Genomic DNA, 21,090 nt, shown 5'->3' with positions numbered 1-21,090 from the left:
TACCACGTGAGCCACTGGTGCTCTGCTCTGTTTAAAAAAATATATTTTTTTTAATTTTTTGGTGCTGGTCCTAGGGCTTGAACTCAGGTCCTAGGCACTGTCTCTGAGCTTCTGTGCCCAAGGCTAGTGCTTTATCACTTGAGCCCAGCAGGATGAGGCAAGTTCACATCTGTGGATGTCATCCTTCAGGTTCACAAGACAAGACCCAAAGGAGGAGGCAGCAGTGTGGGCTTGCTGGAAAGCTTGAGCCAGAGGAGCCAAGAAGATGCTGGCTCTGCCTGCCTCCCTCCCAACAGCCTGGGTCAGCCCAAACCACTCATCACCCTGTCTGTGCTTGATGTCCATGGCAGAACCAAGGTTTAATACAGTCACAAAAACCATTCTTGGCTGATACTGGGGGGCTCCTGTCTATCATCCCAGCTACTCAAGAGGCTGAAATCTAAGGATCACTGTTCAAAGCTAGCCCAAGCAGGAAAGCCCATGACACTATCTCCAATGAATCACCAAAAAGCCAGCCCCCTGGGGCTCCCCAGCTAGCTTCAGGCTCATAAGTACTGTTTACTGTGGGAGGGGGGTGGCAGAGGGACGAGGCAGACAGGTACACGCGGTGCCTGGGCCTTCCACCTGGCACAGGGGAGCCCTGAGTAGGAAGGCAGGAGCCACTCACCCTTGTGACAGCCGGTGAGGGTGGCCCGCAGGGGTACTCCGGGGGGCTGCAGGAACCCGGCCAGGGGTACCAGCACAGGGTGCGGGCATGCACGGAGCCAGCTCTGGGCCTGCTGGCACAGCTGCCCCACCAACATGGGGTGGGACTTGGAGAAGAAATGGAGCCGGGCCAGGAGCTCTGTGTACAGGATGCTCTTCTCTACGATGGAAGGGACCCTTGTTAGGTGCCAGACTGAACCCCCAGGCCCGTCCATGGAACCCCCCAAATGTCCAGACACCTGAGACCTCTGAATTCTCTCCCCTTCTCCACTCTTCTTCCTTACATCATTCTCCTCTTTCTGCCCTCCTCTTCCTACCCTCCCAGGGTGTACCTATAATCCCAGTTCTTAGGAGGCTGAGGCAGGAGGATCACAACTTTGAAGCCAGAGAAGGCCACATAGTGAGACTCTGTCTCAAAAGCAACAATAACAAAGAGCAAACTTGGTTGGGCACCTGTCATTCCAACTACTCAGAAGGCAGAGATCTGAGGATCCACAGTTCAAAGCCAACTCCATGAGATTCTTTTTTTTTTTTTTTTTTTTTTTTGCCAGTCCTGGAGCTTGAACTCAGGGCCTGAGCACTGTCCCTGCCTTCTTTTTGCTCAAGGCTAGCACTCTGCCACTTGAGCCACAGCGCCACTTCTGGCCATTTTCTGTATATGTGGTGCTGGGGAATCGAACCCAGGGCCTCATGTATATGAGGCAGGCACTCTTGCCACTAGTCCCCAGCCACCCCCCCACCCCCGTGAGACTCTTAACTCCAATAAACTATTCAGAAAAGGCTGGAAGTGGCACTGTGGCTCAAGCGGTAGATCACTCACCTTGAGCAAAAGAAGCTCAGGAACAGTGCCCAGGTCCAGAGTTCAAGTCCCAGAACCACAAGAGAGTGAGAGAGAGCTGGGAACATGGCCTAGTGGCAAGAGTGCTTGCCTCATATACATGAAGCCCTAGGTTCGATTCCCCAGCACCACATATATAGAAAACGGCCAGAAGTGGCGCTGTGGCTCAAGTGGTAGAGTGCTACCCTTGGGCAAAGAGAAACCAGGGACAGTGCTCAGGCCCTGAGTCCAAGGCCCAAGACTGGCAAAAATAAATAAATAAATAAATAAAAGAGGAAAGATTCCCAGAGAGTGAGAGAGAGACCCTCATCTCAAACAATCCCACAGGGCAGAGTGTGCCCACCAGTCATATGGGCCACATGGAGATAGATGTAGGCCAGGCCAACCCAGGCACAAATAGGAAACCATAACTAAAAAGTAACTAAAGCAGGGCCAGGCATGTGGCTTAATGGTAGAGTGCTTGCCTAGGATGCATAAAGCGCTGGGCTCAATTCCTCAGCACCACATACACAGAACAAGCCAGAAGTGGTGCTGTGGCTCAAGAGGTAGAGTACTAGCCTTGGGCAAAAAGAAACCAGGGACAACACTCAGGCCCTGAATCCCAAGCCCCAGGTTTGGCAAAAAAAAAAAAAAAAAAAAAAAGCTGGAATTGGAGCTGTGACTCAAGTGGTAGAGTGTTAGCCTTGAGCAAAAGAAGCTCAGGGACAGTGTCCAGAACTGGCAAAAAAAAAGTAACTAAAGCAAACAGGGAGGGCTGGGAATGTGGATTAGTGGTAGAGTGCTTGCCTAGTATGCATGAAACCCTAGGTTCGATTCCTTAGTACCATATAAACAGAAAAAGCCAGAAGTGGTGCTGTGGCTCAAGTGATACAGTGCTAGCCTTGAGTTAAAAGAAGCTCAGGGACAGTGCCCAGCCTCTGAGTTCAAGCCCAGCACTGGAAAAATAAAATAAAAAAGCAAACAGGGTTCAGGGTGTGGTTCAAGGGTTAGAGACCCTGCCAAGCAAGTTCAAGGTTGTGAGTTCAAATTCTGGTATCAGTAAAAAAGAAACAGGATCAGATATTGGGTGTAAGAGTCTCACTAAGCCAGCTGGTGGCTTATACCTGTAAGCCCAGATAGGAAAGTCCATTAGAGGGGCTAGGAATATGGCCTAGTGGCAAGAGTGCTTGCCTCGTATACATGAAGCCCTGGGTTCGATTCCCCAGCACCACATATATAGAAAATGGCCAGAAATGGTGCTGTGGCTCAAGTGGCAGGTGCTAGCCTTGAGCAAAAAGAAGCCAGGGACAGTTCTCAAGCCCTGAGTCCAAGGCCCAGGACTGGCAAAAAAAAAAAAAAAAAAGTCCATTAGACATTACTAATGAACTACCAGAAAACTGGAAGTGGACCTGTGGCTCAAGTGGTAGAGTGCTAACAAGAGTCTCTCAGACTTTCTTGCCAACTGGCTTTGAACCCACAATCCTCAGCTCTCAGCCTCCTGCTAGATACCTAGCTGGAGCCACTAGCTCCCGGCTTGAACACCAATTTTTTTTTTTTTTTGCCAGTCCTGGGGCTTGGACCCAGGGTCTGAGCACTGTCCCTGAGCTTCCTTTTGCTCAAGGGTAGCGCTCTACCACTTGAGGGTCTGAGCACTGTCCCTGAGCTTCCTTTTGCTCAAGGGTAGCGCTCTACCACTTGAGGGTCTGAGCACTGTCCCTGAGCTTCCTTTTGCTCAAGGGTAGCGCTCTACCACTTGAGCCATAGAGCCACTTCCGGCTTTTTCTGTTTATGTGGTGCTGAAGAATCAAATCCAGGGCTTCATGCATGCTAGACAAGCACTCTACCACTAGGCTACATTCCCAGCCCTGAAACACCAATTCTTGAAGGATGTTGTTTCCTTTTGCCAAGCTTGGTGAATGTTCCGAAAGGCTTGGAGAGCTCTCGGATGTCACCTAGTGCCCTCTTGTGGTGGGCTCTGTCACTATGCCTCAGCTGTGTGTCTGGGGAGCTGTGGTTTGTGAATGGAGGGGGCTGAGGGTGATTGTGGAGGGATCACACAGCACTTACAAGTTCTCATTGCCAGCAAGTGGCAGAGATCAAATTTCAGCCAACACTGTGAGGTCTAAAGTTCTTATTCATGGCCAAGGATCACAGATGGCGGTCACCCCAAGCTAAATGTGAGCAAGACCCCCATCTGAGTATACAAGATTGGGCATGATGGGACGCGGCCTATAATCTCAGCTAACAAGGATGCCTGGGTAGGAAGCACCAAAAACTGAAGCCGGTCCAGGAGCAATCATCATCATCATCATCATCATCATCATCATCACATAATAGTCTCTGAAAAGTAACTGAAGCTAGCAGGCCACTGGGGGCTCACACCTGTCATCCCAGCTACTCAGGAGGCTGAGATCTGAGGATCACAGTTAGAAGTCAGCTCGGGCAGGAAACTCCATAAGACCCTTATCTCCAATTAAGTGACGAAGAAGTTATTAACTTGTCCATTGGTTGTTCTTAGTTTTTCAAATTTTCTGAAAATTCAAAGTACATTTTAAGTTCCAAACTATAGCAGCTGGTGCTGTGAAGAAACCCACTGGCTCACTAGGGAAGGGGGATGTTGGAGAAGATGCAATTTGGGGGCTCCTAGAAGTTGCCAGAAGCCAGGGCAGAGCGTGCTCCAGGCCAGGCAGGCCACACCCACTCACCCATGCCTCGGAGCTCCACAGCTGGGCAGCAGAGCTGGATGGCCTCTCGGATCAGACTAACCTCGGGGCAGCGGAGATGTGGGGTACAGAGGTCAAAGTCATCCAGCAGGGCCTCCAGGCCCGCTGAGAGCCCCCGGCACACCAGCCAGCTCATGTTCCCTGTGGGCACAGGAGAGAGGATATGGGGAGTCCCCTCCCCCAGTCCGGGGCTCCACAGGCACTGGGGGCTGCAGGGCTCTAGGGGGTGGGGTGGAGCTGTGCCTTGTGGGGTACAGAGAGACACCCTGTGTCTGCTCCCCACACATGGAGGACCTCTGTCTCCAAGGTGGCATGGCCAGTGGTTTCTACTGGCGAAGGAGGAAGAAACAGGAAGATGGATGGGCTGGTGGATGGATGGATGGATGGGTGGATGGATGGATGGACAGATGGACGGGTGGATAGATGGATGCACAGGTAGGTGGGTGGGTGGGTGGACAGGCAGGTGAGTAGACAGGAGACCCTAGGGTGCATGGGTAGTAGTGTCTGTCATGCTGGGCTCAGGTCTTCCCTTGCACTGTTGACATTAGTCCGGGATAGTCCTGGGGTGAAATGGGCGTCCTGGCGCAATGACACACCCAGTGCCCCTCCCTCAGCCCTGATGCCCTCACTTCCTGCACACATCTCAGGCCCCAGGTAGGGTGCTCTGGGCCCTGCCCTACCCAGCACGTCCTGCTTCAGCTCCTGCGTGCGGCCCGAGAGCAGCAGGTGTCGGGGCAGCTCCTGCAGCCTCCGCACGTTGGCCACGGAGTCGGAGAACCACAGCGGCTGAGCAGCCACCTGCAGGGGGAGAGGGGACTCTGCCAGGCCGGCCCCACGTGCTGGAGAGGCCAGGCCTCAGGAGGGCCTTGAGGCTCACACAGCAAAGGTTTTCTCCAGGAGAGGGCACTGCAGCTGGGCCTCTGAGGATATGTAGGAGTCTGTCAGAAAGTGTTACAAAATAATGGCACTGCCGGCCACTGAGGTTCACATCTGTAGTTCCAGCCACTGTACTACATGGTGAGATCCCATGTCTATGGTGATGAAGACGATGATGAAGTTGGGGAGGAAGGACTGCACCCCCACCCTCCCAGGGACCCCTGAGGGGCTGTAGGCTTCTCCTAGATGCCTCACCTTGCGGTCCAGATTCAGAGGCCTCCCCACAAGCGGCAGGGTGATGAGCTTTTTGGTGCCCTGGCTCCAGGCGCCCGAGAAGAAGTCTGCCAGGACACTGTGCCTCTTGGCTTTCTCAGGTCCTGACAAGTAGCGCACTGCCACCACCTCAGCCAGCTGCCTGCAGGGACGAGGGCACAGGCCAATGGCTCAGGGGACAGCAGCCAGCTGCCAGACTCCCGCCAGGCTTCCTCCAGCCAGGTCCCCAACGCCAGTCCCTCCTTTTCTGCCTGTAAGTTACCAAGTGCACCTGCCCACTGCACTAGCCCCCATCTGTGCTTTATCTCATTCATCCAGGCACAGTGATGCCCACCTGTAGTCCCAGCAACTTGCCAGGCTGAGGTAAGAGGGTTATTTGTCCAGGAGTTCAAAGCTAACCTGGACCAAAATAGCAAGACTCTCCTACTTTTGAAAGAAGAAAAACAAGCTGGATGTCGGTGGCTCACACCTGCAATCCTAGCTACTCAGGAAGTTGAGATCTGAGGATCATATTTTGAAGCCAGCCCTGGCAGAAAAGTTCTTGAGACTCTTATCTCCAATTAACCACACAATCTGAAGTAGAACCCTGGCTCAAAGTGGCAGAGCACTAACCTTGAGCATAAAAAGGCTCAGGGACAGCATCCAGGCCCTGAGTTCAAGTCCCAGAATTGGCAAGACAATAATAAAGAAAGGGCTGGGAATATGGCCTGGTGGCAAGAGTGCTTGCCTCCTACACATGAAGCTCTCAGTTCGATTCCCCAGCACCACATATATGGAAAATGGCCAGAAGGGGCGCTGTGGCTCAGGTGGCAGAGTGCTGGTCTTGAGCGGGAAGAAGCCAGGGACAGTGCTCAGGCCCTGAGTCCAAGGCCCAGGACTGGCCAATAAATAAATAAATAAATAAATAATAAAGAAAAAGAAAAACAGAGGGACTCAGAGTATGGTAGAGTGTTTGTCTAGCATGCATGAAGCCCCTGGATTTGATTCCTCAGTACCACAGAAAGAGCTGGAAGTGGTGCTGTGGCTCAAGTGGTAGAGTGCTAGCCTTGAGCAAAAGAAGCTCAGGGACAGTGCCCAGGTCCTGAGTTCAAACCCCAGGACTGGAAAAAACATAGATAAACAAAAAATACAAGAATTAAATAAAAAAATTTAAAGAAAAAAAAAAAGGAAAAGGGGGCAGTGCTAGCAGCTCACACCTGTAATCCCAGCAACACAAGAGGCTGAGATCTAAAGATTGCAGTTTGAAGCCAGCTTGGGCAGGAAAGCCCTGTGAGACTAATCTCCAATAAAACCAGCAAAAAGCCAGACTGGAGCTGTGGCTCCAGTGTTAGGGTACTTCCTTAGCATGCTGGAGGACTTGGGTTCACCCCAGCTTCCAGACTCCCCCCTATTCCAAGCCCCATATGAACTGTGTTCCGGGATGCCAGACTAAGGGCTTGGTCCACACTAAGTGGCTTGGTTTTCGAGGTCCCCACACCTTGCCTCCTCACCAGGCCGTCCCTGCACCTTGCCTCCCCACCGGGCCTACCTGTGGGCAATGGCGAGGAGGGTGCAGCCATCTGTGGGCCGCCTGGCCAGGCAGTGGCCCAGGTCTCGCCGCAGCCGCACCCAGAGCAATGGTGGGAAGCGCAGCACCTGGCGGCTGGGTGGCGTCCAGGCCTGGTACACATGGCACAGCACAACCTCATCCAGGGACAGCACATCCTTCAGCTCGGCTTCAGAGAGGCCATACCTGTGGCAGGAGGGGGAGGCTGCAGAACAGGCCTGGGGTTCCCCATCGCTCCTGGAGTCTCCCATTGCCCCAAGAACCAGCAGCCTGTTAGGGACTATGGCCAGAGAGGAAGAAGGGTGCAGACCCTGCTCACCTCCACCCTCTCATCCTCCTTCTCTGCGGACCCAGGCTGCTCATGGAATCTGGGTTTAGCAGGAAATCTGAGGTGCATCTACCAGGATCAGCTAAAGGGTGGAGCGCCCAGGTTCCTCTGGAATACAGCTTGCCTTCCTTCCTTCCCCCCTTTTTTCCTTCCTTCTTCCATTCCCCCCTTTTCCTCACTCCTCTTTTTCATGGGGCTTGAACTCAGGGCCTGAGCTCTGTCCCTGAGCTCTTTTTGCTCAAGTTGCTCAAAGTTGCTCTTTTTCACTCTACCACTTGAGCTACAGCGCCACTTCCAGTTTCCTAGTGGTTCACTGGAGATAAGAGTTTCACGGACTTTCCTGCTTGGGCTGGTTTTGAACCATGACCTCAGCCTCCTGAGCAGCTAGAAAGATAGGTAGGTGTGAGCCCCTAGTGCCCAGAAATCTGTAGCTACCAATGGCAGCTGGAAGCAGCAGCTTCACCCAGGCCAGGAAGCCACAGCAGTGGCAAATCCCCCACTCCATTACTGCAATCATCTGTACATTTGAAATTATTGCCATATAAAAACTTAGATTAAAAAAAAATCCTGGGGGCTGGGGATATGGCCTAGTGGCTAGAGTGCCTGCCTCGTATTCATGAGGCCCTGGGTTCAATTCCCCAGTACCACATATACAGAAAATGGCCAGAAGTGGTGCTGTGGCTCAAGTGGCAGAGTGCTAGCCTTGAGCAAAAAGAAGCCACGGACAGTGCTCACGCCCTGAGTCCAAGCCCCAGGACTGGCCAAAAAAATCCTGGGGCTGGGAATATGGCCTAGTGGCAAGAGTGCTTGCTTCCTAAAAAAAAAAAATCCTGGGCTGGGAATGTGGCTTAGTGGTAGAGTGGTTGCCTTGCATGCACGAAGCCCTAGGTTCGATTCCTCAGCACCACATAAACAGAAAAGGCTGGAAGTCTCGCTGTGGCTCAAGTAGTAGAGTGCTAGCCTTGAGCAAAAAAAGCTCAAGGACACTACTGAGGCTGTGAGTTCAAGACCCCGGGCCTGGCATAAAAAAATAAATCCTTTGGGGTGGGTACCGGTGACTCATGCCTGTAATCCCAGCCATTCAGGAATCTGAGATCTGGAGGATCATGATTCAAAGCCAGCCAGTGATGGATGGGGTTAATTTGCTTAGGGTGTTCCATGGTACACAATGATAAAAACACCACAATGAAACCCCTTTATACAACTGATTCATACTACTAAAATAGAAAATTAAGGGCTGGGAATGTGGCTTAGTGGTAGAGAGCTTGCCTTGCAGCCTTGCATGCATGAAGCCCTGGATTCCATTCCTCAGTACCACATAGAAAAAGCCGGAAGTGGCACTGTGACTCAAGTGGTAGAGCGCTAGCCTTGAGCAAAAAGAAGCCAGGGACAGTGCTCAGGCCCAGGACTGGAAAAAAAGAAAAAAATGAAAAAGAAATTTAAAAAGTAATAAAACCAGGGACTGGTGGTTCACATCTGTAACTCCAGACACTCAGGAGGTTGAGATCTGAGGCTCACGGTTCAAAAGCCAGCCCAAGCATAAATGTCCATGAGAACTGTCAAAAAACCAGAAGTGGAGCTGTGGTTTAAGTGGTAGGGCACCAGCCCTGAGCCAAACCAATAAGCTCAGGGGCCCTGAGTTCAAGCCCCAGGACCCGCACCAGAAAAACAAGGAGTAGGAACCTCCGGCCCGCTGTGAGGCTCACCGGGACGCAGCGAGGTAGCCCAGGACGTGGGCCACCAGGAGCTGGCCGTGCGTGTCCTCCAGGCGGCGGCAGAGCTGGTGTGCGGCCTCGGGGGCGGTGGCGGCCAGGGGAGCGGGCACGGTGAAGGAGGCCCACCTGCGGGCCTCCTCGAAGGCCAGCCTCAGCCGCCAGGGGTGGCCGCACTCCGGGAGGCAGGCCCAGAGCGCGGCCCTCTGCACGGGGCTCAGCGTCCTCCCGGCGGCCGCCAGCAGCCGCCCCACCATGTCCTGCCCCTGGCTGGCAGTCAGCGGAGGCACCTCGAAGAAGACGTCGGGGTCTCGCAGCGTCCGCCGCAGGGTGTCCAGAACGCCGTGCTGCCCCGAGCAGACAGACAGGATGAGGTGCACTCTGGGGGGACAGCGGGCGGGCAGCCAGGGGAGCCCCCCAGAAGGGCCGATCGTGTCCAGGCCGTCGACGTTATCCAGGATGAGCACCAAGGACTCGCAGTTTCTCCGCGCCACGGTGTGGAGCAGTGCGTGAAGAAACTGCACCAGGCAGCTGCGCCGGGCCAGGACCTGGGCGGGTGGCGGGGGCAGCCCGAAGGCCAGGCACACCTGGAAGGCCAGGGACTGGACGAGCTGGCAGGCGTCCATGCTCCTCCCGGACGACCCCAGCACCCGCAGCGCGGTGACCGTCCTGCGCCCCAACAGCCCCGCCGTGTCCCCTGCCAGCTTGCACAGCAGGGCGGTCTTCCCCACGCCCGGGGACCCAAACAGCACAAGGGGCGCGTGGGGCCGCCCATCGTCGGCCCGCAGCCGCCGCCCCAGCCGGGCTAGCAGGTCCAGGCGGCCGCAGAAGGTGGCGGCGGCCTCGGCGCCCTGGCGCAGGTGGTGGTGCAGCTCCTGGTAGAGCCAGGCCAGGGGGAGCGGGGCGGCGTCCCGCTCCCGCAGCCCCTCCAGGATCTGGTGATGGGCCCTGGCCACGAACTGCTCGCTGAGCTCCCGGAGGTAGCGCGCGTGCGCCTTGTTCTTCGGGTTCAGCAGGTCCCGGCTCCACGGCACGGGATGGGCCTTGACGACTTCGGGGTGCGCCTCCGCCAGGCGCCCCTTGAGGCGGTGGAGAAGGCTCTGGGCGTCAGTGTCCAGGCAGCCGTCGGGCAGGCGGTCCACCGCCTGTAGCGCGCAGTGGTCCAGGATGTGTTTGTGGAGGTCCGAGATCTCACGCAGGAACACGGTGGCCCCCTGCGCCGCCCCAGGGCGCAGCACCCCGCTGTCCAGCTCCCACTCGAGGACTGGAAGAGCAACGGGGGAAGAGAGGGAGCCACTGGCTGGCGGGGGGGAGGGGGGGACAAGGGGGCAGGGAGACTCTGGAGTGGGGTGGGGTGGGGGGTTGAACTCAGGGTCTGAGCACTGTTCCTGGCTCCTTTTTGCTCAAGGCTAGCACTCTACCACTTGAGCCACAGGTACACTTCTGGCTTCTTCTGTGTATGTGGTGCTGAGGAATCAAACCCAGGGCTTCATGCATGCTAGGCGAGCACTCTACCACTAACCCACATTCTCAGCTGCATTGCTGGCTTTTTGGTGGCTCATTGGAATCTCATGGACTTTCCTGTCCAAGCTGGTTTTGAACCTTGACCTCTCAGACATCAGCCTCCTGAGTAAGTTGGAGGACAGGCAACAGTAATGGGGCGAGGCTCTGGGCATTGGTATTTTCTAGAATCACAGGCAGACCCATGCCTGCCTCTCTCCCTGGAGGCTAGTGTTTTGGAAGCATGCTCACAATGGGGCTGTTATTTTTGGAGGCATTCTGGGCTCCACTGAGGTTCATTCTCACCATGCCCTAGAGACAGGCTCCATCTTCAAGTCAAAGACAGCAGCCACACCAAAGTCTACCCTGGCCAGGCTCATGCTGGTGGCTCACTCTTATCTCCAGTAAACCAGCAAAAAGCCAGAAATGGAGCTGTAGCTCAAGTGGTAGAGTGCCAGCCCTTAAGTGAAAAAGCTCAAAGACAGCACCCAGGCCCTGAGCTCAAGCCCCAGGATTGGTAAAAACAAAAACAAAAAACAACCTGATAGCTTTTTCCAGAACTGTGGAGCCACATGCCAGGTTGGGCTGCCATGCTTCCCTGGTCCAGCGAGTCCCCCATGTGGTGGCAGCCCGGCCTCACCTGAGCGATGGTAGCGATGCCACTGCTCCTGGTTGAGGAGGCCCAGCCTCCAGGCCTCCTGTGCACCCCCACGAAGGACAGAGGTCAGGGAGGCCTCCTCAGGCCCATGGGCCTCCCCAACATCCGGTTCCTGCAGCACGTAGGTGGGGGGCACAGCATTCTCATCCCTCTGGAAGCGCCGAGCCACCAGCTCCAGGTCTTGAGGCCTAGCAGTCAGCGGGGCCCTCAGCGCCTCCCACTCCTGCTCCTTGATCAGCCCAGGGACAGGACAGGGGCCATAGCGGTCACCCAGCAGGGCCTGGCGGGGAGGTGGGAGACAGTAGAGACACACATGGACACACGTGCCAGTCCTGTGACCACGCATGAAACATCCTGAGCCCCGATCATCGATGTGGGGGTAAAAACTTGGAAATAATGACATGAAGTGCAGGTAGCTGGCCATGGTGGCTTGTGCCTGTAATCCCAGCCACTCAAGAGGTAAAGATCAGGAGGACTGCAGTTCAGGGCTAGCTGAGGCAAAAAGGAAGATTTCATCTCAAATCAAGAAGCCAGGTGGGGCTGGGAATGTGGCCTAGTGGTAGAGTGCTTGCCTCATATACATGAAGCCCTGGGTTTGATTCCTCAGCACCACATATATAGAAAAAGCCAGAAGTGGCGCTGTGACTCAAGTAGTAGAATGCTAGCCTTGAGCAAAAAGAAGCCAGGGACAGTGCTCAGGCCCTGAGTTCAAGCCCCAGGACTGGCAAAAAAAAAAAAAAAAAAGAAGCCAGGCACAATGGCATGACTCTGTCCTGCCAGTCACACTGGAGGCATAGAATAGAGGGTCATCGTATAGGCTGGCCAAGGCAAGAAAAGAAAAAAGAGATAAGTAAAAGATAATAAATAAAATTAATTAAATTAATAAAGTATAAAAAGATAAATAAAGCAATTAAAAGGCTGGAGACCTGGCTCAAATGGAAGAGCACGGGCTGGGAATATGGCCTAGTGGCAAGAGTGCTTGCCTTGTATACATGAAGCCCTGAGTTCGATTCCCCAGCACCACATATATAGGAAATGACCAGAAGTGGTGCTGTGGCTCAAGTGGCAGAGTGCTAGCCTTGAGCAAAAAGAAGCCAGGGACAGTGCTCAGGCCCTGAGTTCAAGGCCCAGGACTGGCAAAAAAAAAAAATTTTTTTTTAAATGGAAGAACACCTGCCTAGCAAGTTCAAGGTTGTAGGTTCAATGCCCAGTAACACACACACACACACAGAACGGGTAGAAATTGAGTGCAGTGAACATGCCTGTAATTCCAGCACTTGAGAGGTGAAGGCAGGTGTATTGTGAGTTCAAGACAAGTCTGGGCTACATAGTGAGACTCTGTCTTAAAAACACTTCCCACCTCCCTTTTCTTCCCTCCAAAAGTCACCTTTCATCTGCAAATGTGGATATGGGAACCCGAGGTAAGCGTGGTTGCTCTTAGTGTGTGTGAGAGGGACAGACAGACAGAGAAAGTGGGAGTTGACAGGATCTCACTAAGTGGACCAGGCTGGCCTCAAACTCCTGGGTTAAACAGATCTTCCTGCCTCCGACTCCAGAGGAGGAGCCATCGCCATACTGTGCTCCTGGGATGGCTGGGGCTAGCTGACTAACAGCTCCCAAAGAAACTCTGACTGTGGTTGGGTGACATGGTTCATGCCTGTAATTCCAGCCACTCAAGAGGCTGAGATCAGAGGCTCATGCCTGGGCAGGAAAGGAAGTCTGTGAGATTCATATCTCCAAATGAGCTACCAAAAAGCTGGAAAGTGGAGCTGTGGCTCAAATAGTAGATTGCCAGCCTTGAGCACAAAAGCTAAGGGACAGCATGCAGGCCCGGAATTCAGCCCCTAGGACTGGCTTGTGGGTGCACACACCGAGTGGGGTGTGCAGGATCTGAGCGAGGAGCATTACCAGCTCCCCCAGGAGCCTCTTGGGGCCCTGTGGGTGCTGGAGACACTGGTAGCCAGGGAGACACCAAGCCCCTGGGAGCCGGCTGGCTGCCAGATGCCTAATGACTTGGCACCCGGGGTATCATGGGAGGTCCCCAGATCAGAGTGTGGGGAGGGACACATAGTGCCTGGATCAGGAGAGAGGCGGGAGGACATGGGGACCACCAGCTGGGGGCCTTGGGGAGACTCCTGGGATGGGTGGAGAGAGCTGCTACCTTGTCCCCAACCACCCCCCACCACCAATCGCAGGCCAGGAAAAGCACAAGGCAGCTGCAGGGGGCTTGGGGAGCCACCAGAAAACGCCAGGCTCTGGGGGGCCCTTGGAGGCGCTGCTACTGCAGCCAAATCTCCAACCTTTTCAGCCTTAGTCAAATAGTCTGGATGGAGTTTCGCTCTTTTGCTCAGTGCCAGACTAGAACCCAATCCTACTTACGGCTTCCTTGGTAAGCAGGGATGACAGGCCTCTGCCCAGTACACAGCCTTATTGATTGGGATGGGGTCTCATGAACATTTTTACCCAAGCTAGCCTTGAACAAGATCCTCACAATCTTTACCTCCTGAGTTGCTAGGATTACAAGTGTGTGTCTCATTGATTGGCTTAAAAAATACATATGTGCTGTTACTAAAACTTGAGTTCAGGGTTGTATGCTTTTTACTTAAAGCTGGATGGAGTTCTACTACTTGAGCCACACCTCCACTTCCAGCTTTTTGCTGGATCACTGTAGATAAGAGTCTCAAAGGCTATCTTGCTTTGGCTGGCTTTGAACTGGAATCCTCAGATCTCAGCCTCCTGAGTAGCCAGGATTATAGGCATGCACCATGGATGCCTAGCTGCCTAATCTTCAGGTTTCATTGGAAAATTAAATCTAAAAGCCTGGAAATAGAATTGTGAAGGAAGGGATTTACAAGCCTGGGTGCCAAGCCTTGCAAATATTAGAACACATGGATTGTAATAATTTATTATTGTTGTTATTGTGTTAAGGTGCTGGGGATGGAACCCAGTCCCTCACACAGGCCTGAGGAGCAAGGGCTGTGAACTTTGAACTCCATCACTTCCCCCTTCTTGTCTAGTTCTCCCCAGTTTCCTAGAAAACAGCTCTCAAAAAAAAAAAAAAAAAAAAAAAAGAGTTTCTATTTGGAGGGCCTCAAAGCTTCTTTGTGATTAATGGGGTTGGTTTTTTTTTGCCAGTCCTGGGGCTTAAACTCAGGGTCTGAGCACTTCCCTGGCTTCTTTTTGCTCAAGGCTAGCATTCTACCTCTTGAGCCACAGAGCCATTTCCGGCTTTTTCTGTTTATGTGGTGCTGAGGAATTGAACCCAGGGCTTTGTTTGTGCATGCAAGGCAAGCACACATTTCCAGCCCCTGTGGTTAATGTTGATCTTGCAAAGACATGTTATTTTTTTCCCCTTAGCTGTCTAGCCCAGTGGCTGGCAAAAACCCTCTAAAGACCATCCACTCTAAGCTCCTGGAATAGTTCCAATAATCACTTGTCAATGAATAGAATGGCTGGGTGTCAATAAATCATATATATGATACAAGTGAGAGGGGGCTGGGCTGGGAATATGGCCTAGTGGCAAGAGTGCTTACCTCGCATACATGAAGCCCTAGGTTCAGCTCCTCAGTACCACATAAATAGAAAACGGCCAGAAGTGGCGCCATGGCTCAAGTGGCAGAGTGCTAGCCTTGAGCAAAAAGAAGCCAGGAACAGCTCAGGCCCTGAGTTCAAGGCCCAGGACGGGCAAAAAAAAAAAAAAAAAAAAAAAAAAGTGGGATGGGGCTGATTTGCCCTATCAGGTTGTAGTTTGCTGGCCGGCTACTCTAGGATTTTTATGAAATGACATGTCACCATTTTTGGATATACCTGGAATTCCATGTCGTGTTAAACTAAGACTCTAGAATATCATTCCAGGATCATAGTTAGCCAAAATGTGAACTGAAGGTACCTCACGCCAACAACAACATGCAGAAAATAAATGAATAAATAAAGCCAAACTCTGAGGGCTTTCTCCTCCTTCTCTATACTTTCCATAATCCCAAAGTTCCATAAGCAGGAAGGTGGGATGGAGTTAGGATGAGTCAGGATTCAAATGCCTTCCAGATTCAACAATCTGGACAAGTGAGGCACCGGTGGCTCACACCTGTCATCCTAGCTACTCAGGAGGCTGAGATCTGATAATTGAGGTTCGAAGCCAACCCGGGCCAAAAAGTCTGAGACTCTTATCTCCAATTAATTACTCAGAAAAAAAACAGAGGTCGTGGCATGGCTCAAGTGGCAGAGCACTAGCCTGGAGCACAAAGAGGCTCAGGGACAGCATCCAGTACCTAAGTTCAAGCCCTAGGACTGACAAAAGAAACAGAAAAACAAACAAAAACAAAGCTCACCTGAATCAGCATTCTACTTCTAATGTCTGGGCACCAGCTAGCTTGGAGGGAAGGGAGTGGGCTGTGATAGATAGTAATGTCTGCTGTGGGCAGGGCAGGGGGTGTGAGAGTTCTGATGGTACAAATGCTTCCCCCTTCCCTCCGTGGGTAGGGAGGGAGGCCCACATTGAGGCAACCGGCAGACTCACAATGAAAGTTGGCCCTATGGATGTCTCCTGACACCGGCTGAGTTCCTCCAGGCAGAGTTCAGTCATCGTGTGGTCCGGGGCCTCCGTGTCCTGAATACCCCACCTCAGATCAACAACCTGGGGGTGACAAGCATAGGCTTGGTCAAGAGGCTGGGGTGAATGGGAAGTTCTGTTTATCATTGTCACCACCCGCAGCCTGGGAGCCAGTGATATAGCTCCGTGGTAAGTTCTGGCTTATCATGGTGAGGCCTTGAGTTCAAATCCCAGCACTGCCAAACAAACATGCAAACAAATGAGGTGTCTCTGGGGAGACGGCAATCTGGAGGATCTGGAGGCCAGCCAGGCAGAAAGGTTCATGTGACCCCATAGCAACCCATCCCTGGGTGTGGTGGCACAAGCCTGTCACTCTAGCTATAGCAGGAAGTATAAAATTGGAGGGTCACAGCCCAGGCCAAAACAACAACAATGACAATGACTGTACATGATAAACATGTCTGGAAATGCCACAATGAACGCCTACCTCTCTGCAATGTATATAAAACCCCAGCAAGCCAAGCATTGGTGGCTCCTGCCTGCAAGCCTGCTCGAGAGGCTGCAATCTGAGGACCATGGTTTGAAGCCGGTCCAGGCAGAAAAGTCCCTCTGAGACTCTTTTCTCCAATTAACTACTCAAAAACCAGAAGTGGAGCTGCGGCTCAAATGGTAGAGCACCAGGCTTGAATGTACAAACTCAGAGTTGTGGGACTAGGCCCTGAGTCCTGGCACAATAAATAAATACACAAAGAGAAAACTGGAGGAACAGCAGGCAGACCCAGCTTGGGGAAAAGACCACTCACGGGGCTAGGCTGGCTGCCCAGAAGGCCAGAACCCCCACTCCAAATCACAGGGCAGGAAGGACTGGCAGGACATGCCCACATGTGTGGAAGTTCCGAGTAGTTTTGGCAGGAGCTGCAGGCCGTGATTTTTCCTTGGCAACTGCACGCTCAGGTCTCTTTGGAGCTGGCAGTGGTGACTTGGGAGCACCGGCGTGAGGGGACAAGAAAGGGGCCCCAAACCATCACCGTTGACCTGAGTTCTGTGTGTGTTTATTTTTTGCTTTGTTTTGGAGACAGATTGGTCTCAAATTCCAGTCCTCCTGCAGCTGCCTCCTGAGTGCTGAGGTGGAATGAGGAGAAGGAGAGGAGGGAAGACACCACCATGCCCAATGAGGAATTCGCTTTTCTTGTTCAGTCCCTCATGGGGTTTGAACTAAGGGCCTAGGTGCTGTCCCTGAGGTTTCTTGCTCAAGGACAGTGCTCTACCACTTTGAGCCACAGTGCCACTTCTGATTTTCTGGTGGTTTACTGGAGATAAGAGTCTCACAGAGGGGCTGGGAATATGGCCTAGTGGTAAAGTACTCATCTCGGATACATGAAGCCCTGGGTTCAATTCCTCAGCACCACATATATAGAAAAATCCAGCAATGGTGCTGTGGCTCAAGTGGTAGAGTGCTAGCCTTGAGTACAGACAGGCTGAGGTACAGTGCCCAGGCTCTGAATTCAAGTCCCAAGACTAGCAAAACAAAAGAGTCGGGCTGGGGATATGGCCTAGTGGCAAGAGTGCCTGCCTCATATACATGAGGTCCTGGGTTCGATTCCCCAGCACCACATATACAGAAAATGGCCAGAAGTGGCGCTGTGGCTCAAGTGGCAGAGTGCTAGCCTTGAGCAAAAAGAAGCCAGGGACAGTGCTCAGGCCCTGAGTCCAAGCCCCAGGACTGGCCAAAAACAAAACAAAAAAAAAAAAAAAAAAAGAGTCTTACAGATTTTTCTGCCCAGGCTGGCTTCAAACCACAGTCCTCAGATCTCAGCTTTCTGAGTCACTGGGATAATGGGTGTTAGCCACTGGCACCCAGCATAGGACTTCTATTTTCATGGCTGTAGGCATGAAAATTTACAGGGCCCCATTGAAAGAAGAAAATGTGAGTCCTTTGCTTAGAAAATTCAGGAGGTCGCCTGTAATCCTAGCTATTCAGGAGGATGAGATCTGAGGATCACGGTTCAAAGCCAGCTCAGGCAGGAAAGTCCATGAGACTCTTATCTCCAATGAACCACCAGAAAACTGGAAGTGGAGCTGTGGCTCAAGGGGTAGAGCCAAAAGCTCAATGACAGCGCCCAGGCCCTGAGTTCAAGCCCCAGGACTGGGACAAAGAGAAAAGGGAAAGGAAGGTTGGGAGAGAGGCCTTGGGGGCTGAGTGGGAAGGGAGCTGGGGTGGGCATGGCACTCACCTCAAACATCAGGCCGTGCTTCTGGCAGAAGGCTTGTACTTCGGGGTAGGCGTTGGCCAGCAGGGCCTCTCTCTCCGTGTCCATGTCTGAAAGGCAAAGCCTAGGCGGTGTTACAGGAGGCAGCCAGAGGCCCTCAGCCATCCAGCTAGCCATCTCCACCCCCACACACCATAATCCTGGCACCTGAGCCTCAGGCCTGTAACCCCAGCTTCCTCAGGAAGTTGAGATCTGAGGGTCGTGATGCAAAGCCAGCCCAGGCAGGAAAGTCCATGTGCTCTTTCATGTCTAGTAAAGCACTAAAAAGTTGAGCTGTGGCTCAAGTGGTAGAGCACCAGCCTTGAGTACTAAAGATCAGGGACAGCACCCAGGCCCAGAGTTCAAGCCCAGCAACCGATCCCCCCCAAAGAAAAGAACTGGAGAAGAAACTGGAGGGAGGGGTCCAGGCACTCCCTCCCTCAGAGCCTTCAGAGGACCTGGGTGCACAGGCCCTGGCATCCTGAGCACCACGCGTGCCCAGCCTGCCCTTACCTGAGAGTGTGGCACTAAGGTAGATGGTCACGGTGCTGGGCCACGGGGCTGGCAGGGGCCCGGCTTGTCCGTGGAGGAGCCGCCGGCGGGTGTCTGGGCTGAAGGGTCCCCGACTCATGCTGCCCTCCAGGCACCAGACCTCACACCACAAGCTGGCGGCCCCTCATGTGGGAGGGGCTGACCAAGACCACCGGCTGCTCCCCTCTCTTCTCCTCTGGGAGGCTGCTGGCCCAGGACTTCGCAATCCAGGTGTCTTCACCCCACTCCAAAGCTGCCGCCCTCACCTGCTCCTCTCCCAGGAGCTCCATGGTCGCCACAGCAACTGCAGGTGCCGTGGAGGCTGGGGACCAGCGGCCGCCCCAGCACCTGCCTCTCTGGGGCCTCTGTGTGAGCTGCACCCCCACCCAGGTGTGCAGGGGGGAAGACTAGATGCCAGGATCCCACCCCTCCCCTGCCTAGGCAGTGGGAGCTTCCTATAATTCAGGGCCATCCCAAAACGCCCCCACCACAGCATGGCTTGTCCCTTCCCATCTTTTCCCACAAAACTCCAGCTGCTGCTTCTTCTTCTTCTTCTTCTTCTTCTTCTTCTTCTTCTTCTTCTTCTTCTTCTTCTTCTTCTTCTTCTTCTTCTTCTTTTGGGTCTTGAACTCAGGGCCTGAGCACTGTCCCTGAACTTCCTTTTGCTCAAGGCTAGCACTCTACCACTTGAGCCACAGTGTTACTTCCAGCTATTTTTCTATATATTTTTCTACATATGTGGGTACTGAGGAATCAAACCCAGGGCTTCATGCATGCAAGGCAAGCGCTTTACCACTAGGCCACATTCCCAGTCCCCAAAACTCCAGCTTTAAATCAATGCTAGTGCCGGGCAATAACAGCTCACTCTTGTAATCCCAGCTACTCAGGAGGCTGAGATCTGAGGATTGAAGTTCAATGCCAGCCTGGGAAGGAAAGTCCATGAGATTCTTATCTACAATTAACTAGCAAAAAGCTAGAAGTGGTCGTGTGGCTCTAGTAGTGAAGCACCAGCCTGTAGCAAAAAAGGCTCTCAGTTCAAGCCCCAGGACCAGCAAACACACACACACACACACACACACACACACACACACACACACACACACACACATACACACACACACCACAAAAAAACAAGATGACCCCAAGCCTGTGGGATCACTTCAACCTCAGGGCCTTTGTAGGTACTGTAGCATAGTTCTCCAACCTCCTTTTTACCCCCGTCCTTCCTTCCTTCCTTCCTTTTTTGGAGACAGGACAGGGAATCACTATGCAGCTGAGGCTGGCCTCAAACCCATGACCATCCTGCCTCGGCCTCCTAGGTGCTGGGTTTCCAGGGGCATGGCACCTGCTGGGTTTATTTGCCTGTCATTCACCTTCCAGCTGAAACAAGACCTCCAGAGAGGCCCCCTTGGCCTCCATTGCTTAGTGACCATTCCCCCGTGCTCCTCCTCGTGGTACTCACTCCCGATGGTGCTGCCCCACATCACTGTGCATCTTCGCATACCAGGAGCTGTTCAGGGTGGGGACCGTCTGTCACACCATTGCCACCTAGGAAGCAACTGTCACAGTGCCCACTCTGTCCGGGGGGCGGGGGGAGCGGGGCAGGAGGTCCCGGGAAGGGAAGGGAACCCTCTGCAGGGCCCACCAGCTGTCCTGCCCATCTGCTTCCATCTTACTGCTGGCAAAGGGTGGGGGGGGGGGGTAGCACAGGGAGACAAGTTACACATTTCCCTGGCTCTGCAGTGACTTTTGTTTGGGGTTCTTTCTGGGTTCCCCCCTCCCTTTCTTGGCCCAATTCTCCCAGCAATAGTTGGGACCAAGGAACTGGTTTGCCGGGCAGGCATCCAGCCAGAAGTGGCATTAACCACTGGGGTGTCTGGGCTGTGACAGCCACACACTGAAGGACCAGCAAGTGGCACCTGCCATGGGAAAAACACCCATGGCACACACCATGCTCCTGTGTCACCTGGTGCAGAAATCAGGGGCCCCCAAAATCAATGCTGCCCTTGGCACACTCTGGGCTGGGTTGCCATGCCTGGCCTGGCTTGTGGGAAGTGGGTAGGAGGGCCAGGAGACCCGGGGAGCATAGGCCGCTAGGATACCCTGTTCATTATTATTATTTTTAATTTATTTATTAAATTTTTTGACAAGGTGTTGCGCAAAAGGGGTACAGTTACATAATAGGGCAGTGTGTACATTTCCTGTGATATCTTACACCATGTTTTTCTTTCCCTTTCCTAGATCATGTAGACATATATACAATACACAGTGTACCAAAAACATATACAGGCGTACACCAAAGAAAATCCACCTAGAACTTTAAATATAACATCAACAATAGAGTTTGCTTATCCTTGTCTTATTTGTTTGTTTGTGTTTTTTTTTTTTTTTTGGCCAGTCCTGGGCCTTGAACTCAGGGCCTGAGCACTGTCCCTGGCTTCCTTTTGCTCAAGGCTAGCACTCTGCCACTTGAGCCACAGCGCCACTTCTGGCCGTTTTCTGTATATGTGGTGCTGGGGAATTGAACCCAGGGCCTCATGTATACGAGGCAAGCTCTCTTGCCACTAGGCCATATCCCCAGCCCCTATCCTTGTCTTATATAATCATAAATACATAGCTTTTG

General features: G+C 53.1%; 1 protein-coding gene across 1 annotated transcript in view; it reads right to left on the bottom strand.

The window, feature by feature from the left end:
* Nwd1 (NACHT and WD repeat domain containing 1) overlaps positions 1 to 19,959 on the bottom strand; it is a 29,224-nt gene extending 9,265 nt beyond the window's left edge. The window contains exons 1-10 of the mRNA XM_048342705.1: positions 19,930 to 19,959; positions 17,922 to 18,021; positions 15,655 to 15,771; positions 11,121 to 11,418; positions 8,975 to 10,244; positions 6,923 to 7,126; positions 5,377 to 5,536; positions 4,926 to 5,043; positions 4,228 to 4,386; positions 668 to 865 (exon numbers count right to left, since the gene is read on the bottom strand). Coding sequence (XP_048198662.1) covers positions 668 to 865; positions 4,228 to 4,386; positions 4,926 to 5,043; positions 5,377 to 5,536; positions 6,923 to 7,126; positions 8,975 to 10,244; positions 11,121 to 11,418; positions 15,655 to 15,771; positions 17,922 to 18,005 — 2,608 coding nt within the window. The 5' untranslated portion in view covers positions 18,006 to 18,021; positions 19,930 to 19,959. The remainder of the gene's footprint in view (positions 1 to 667; positions 866 to 4,227; positions 4,387 to 4,925; positions 5,044 to 5,376; positions 5,537 to 6,922; positions 7,127 to 8,974; positions 10,245 to 11,120; positions 11,419 to 15,654; positions 15,772 to 17,921; positions 18,022 to 19,929) is intronic.
* Positions 19,960 to 21,090: the final 1,131 nt, after the last annotated feature.

The sequence above is a fragment of the Perognathus longimembris genome, chromosome 3 (assembly GCF_023159225.1).
Source record: "Perognathus longimembris pacificus isolate PPM17 chromosome 3, ASM2315922v1, whole genome shotgun sequence".
Taxonomy (NCBI): Eukaryota; Metazoa; Chordata; class Mammalia; order Rodentia; family Heteromyidae; genus Perognathus; species Perognathus longimembris.
This window is presented reverse-complemented; position numbering and strand designations above follow the sequence as displayed.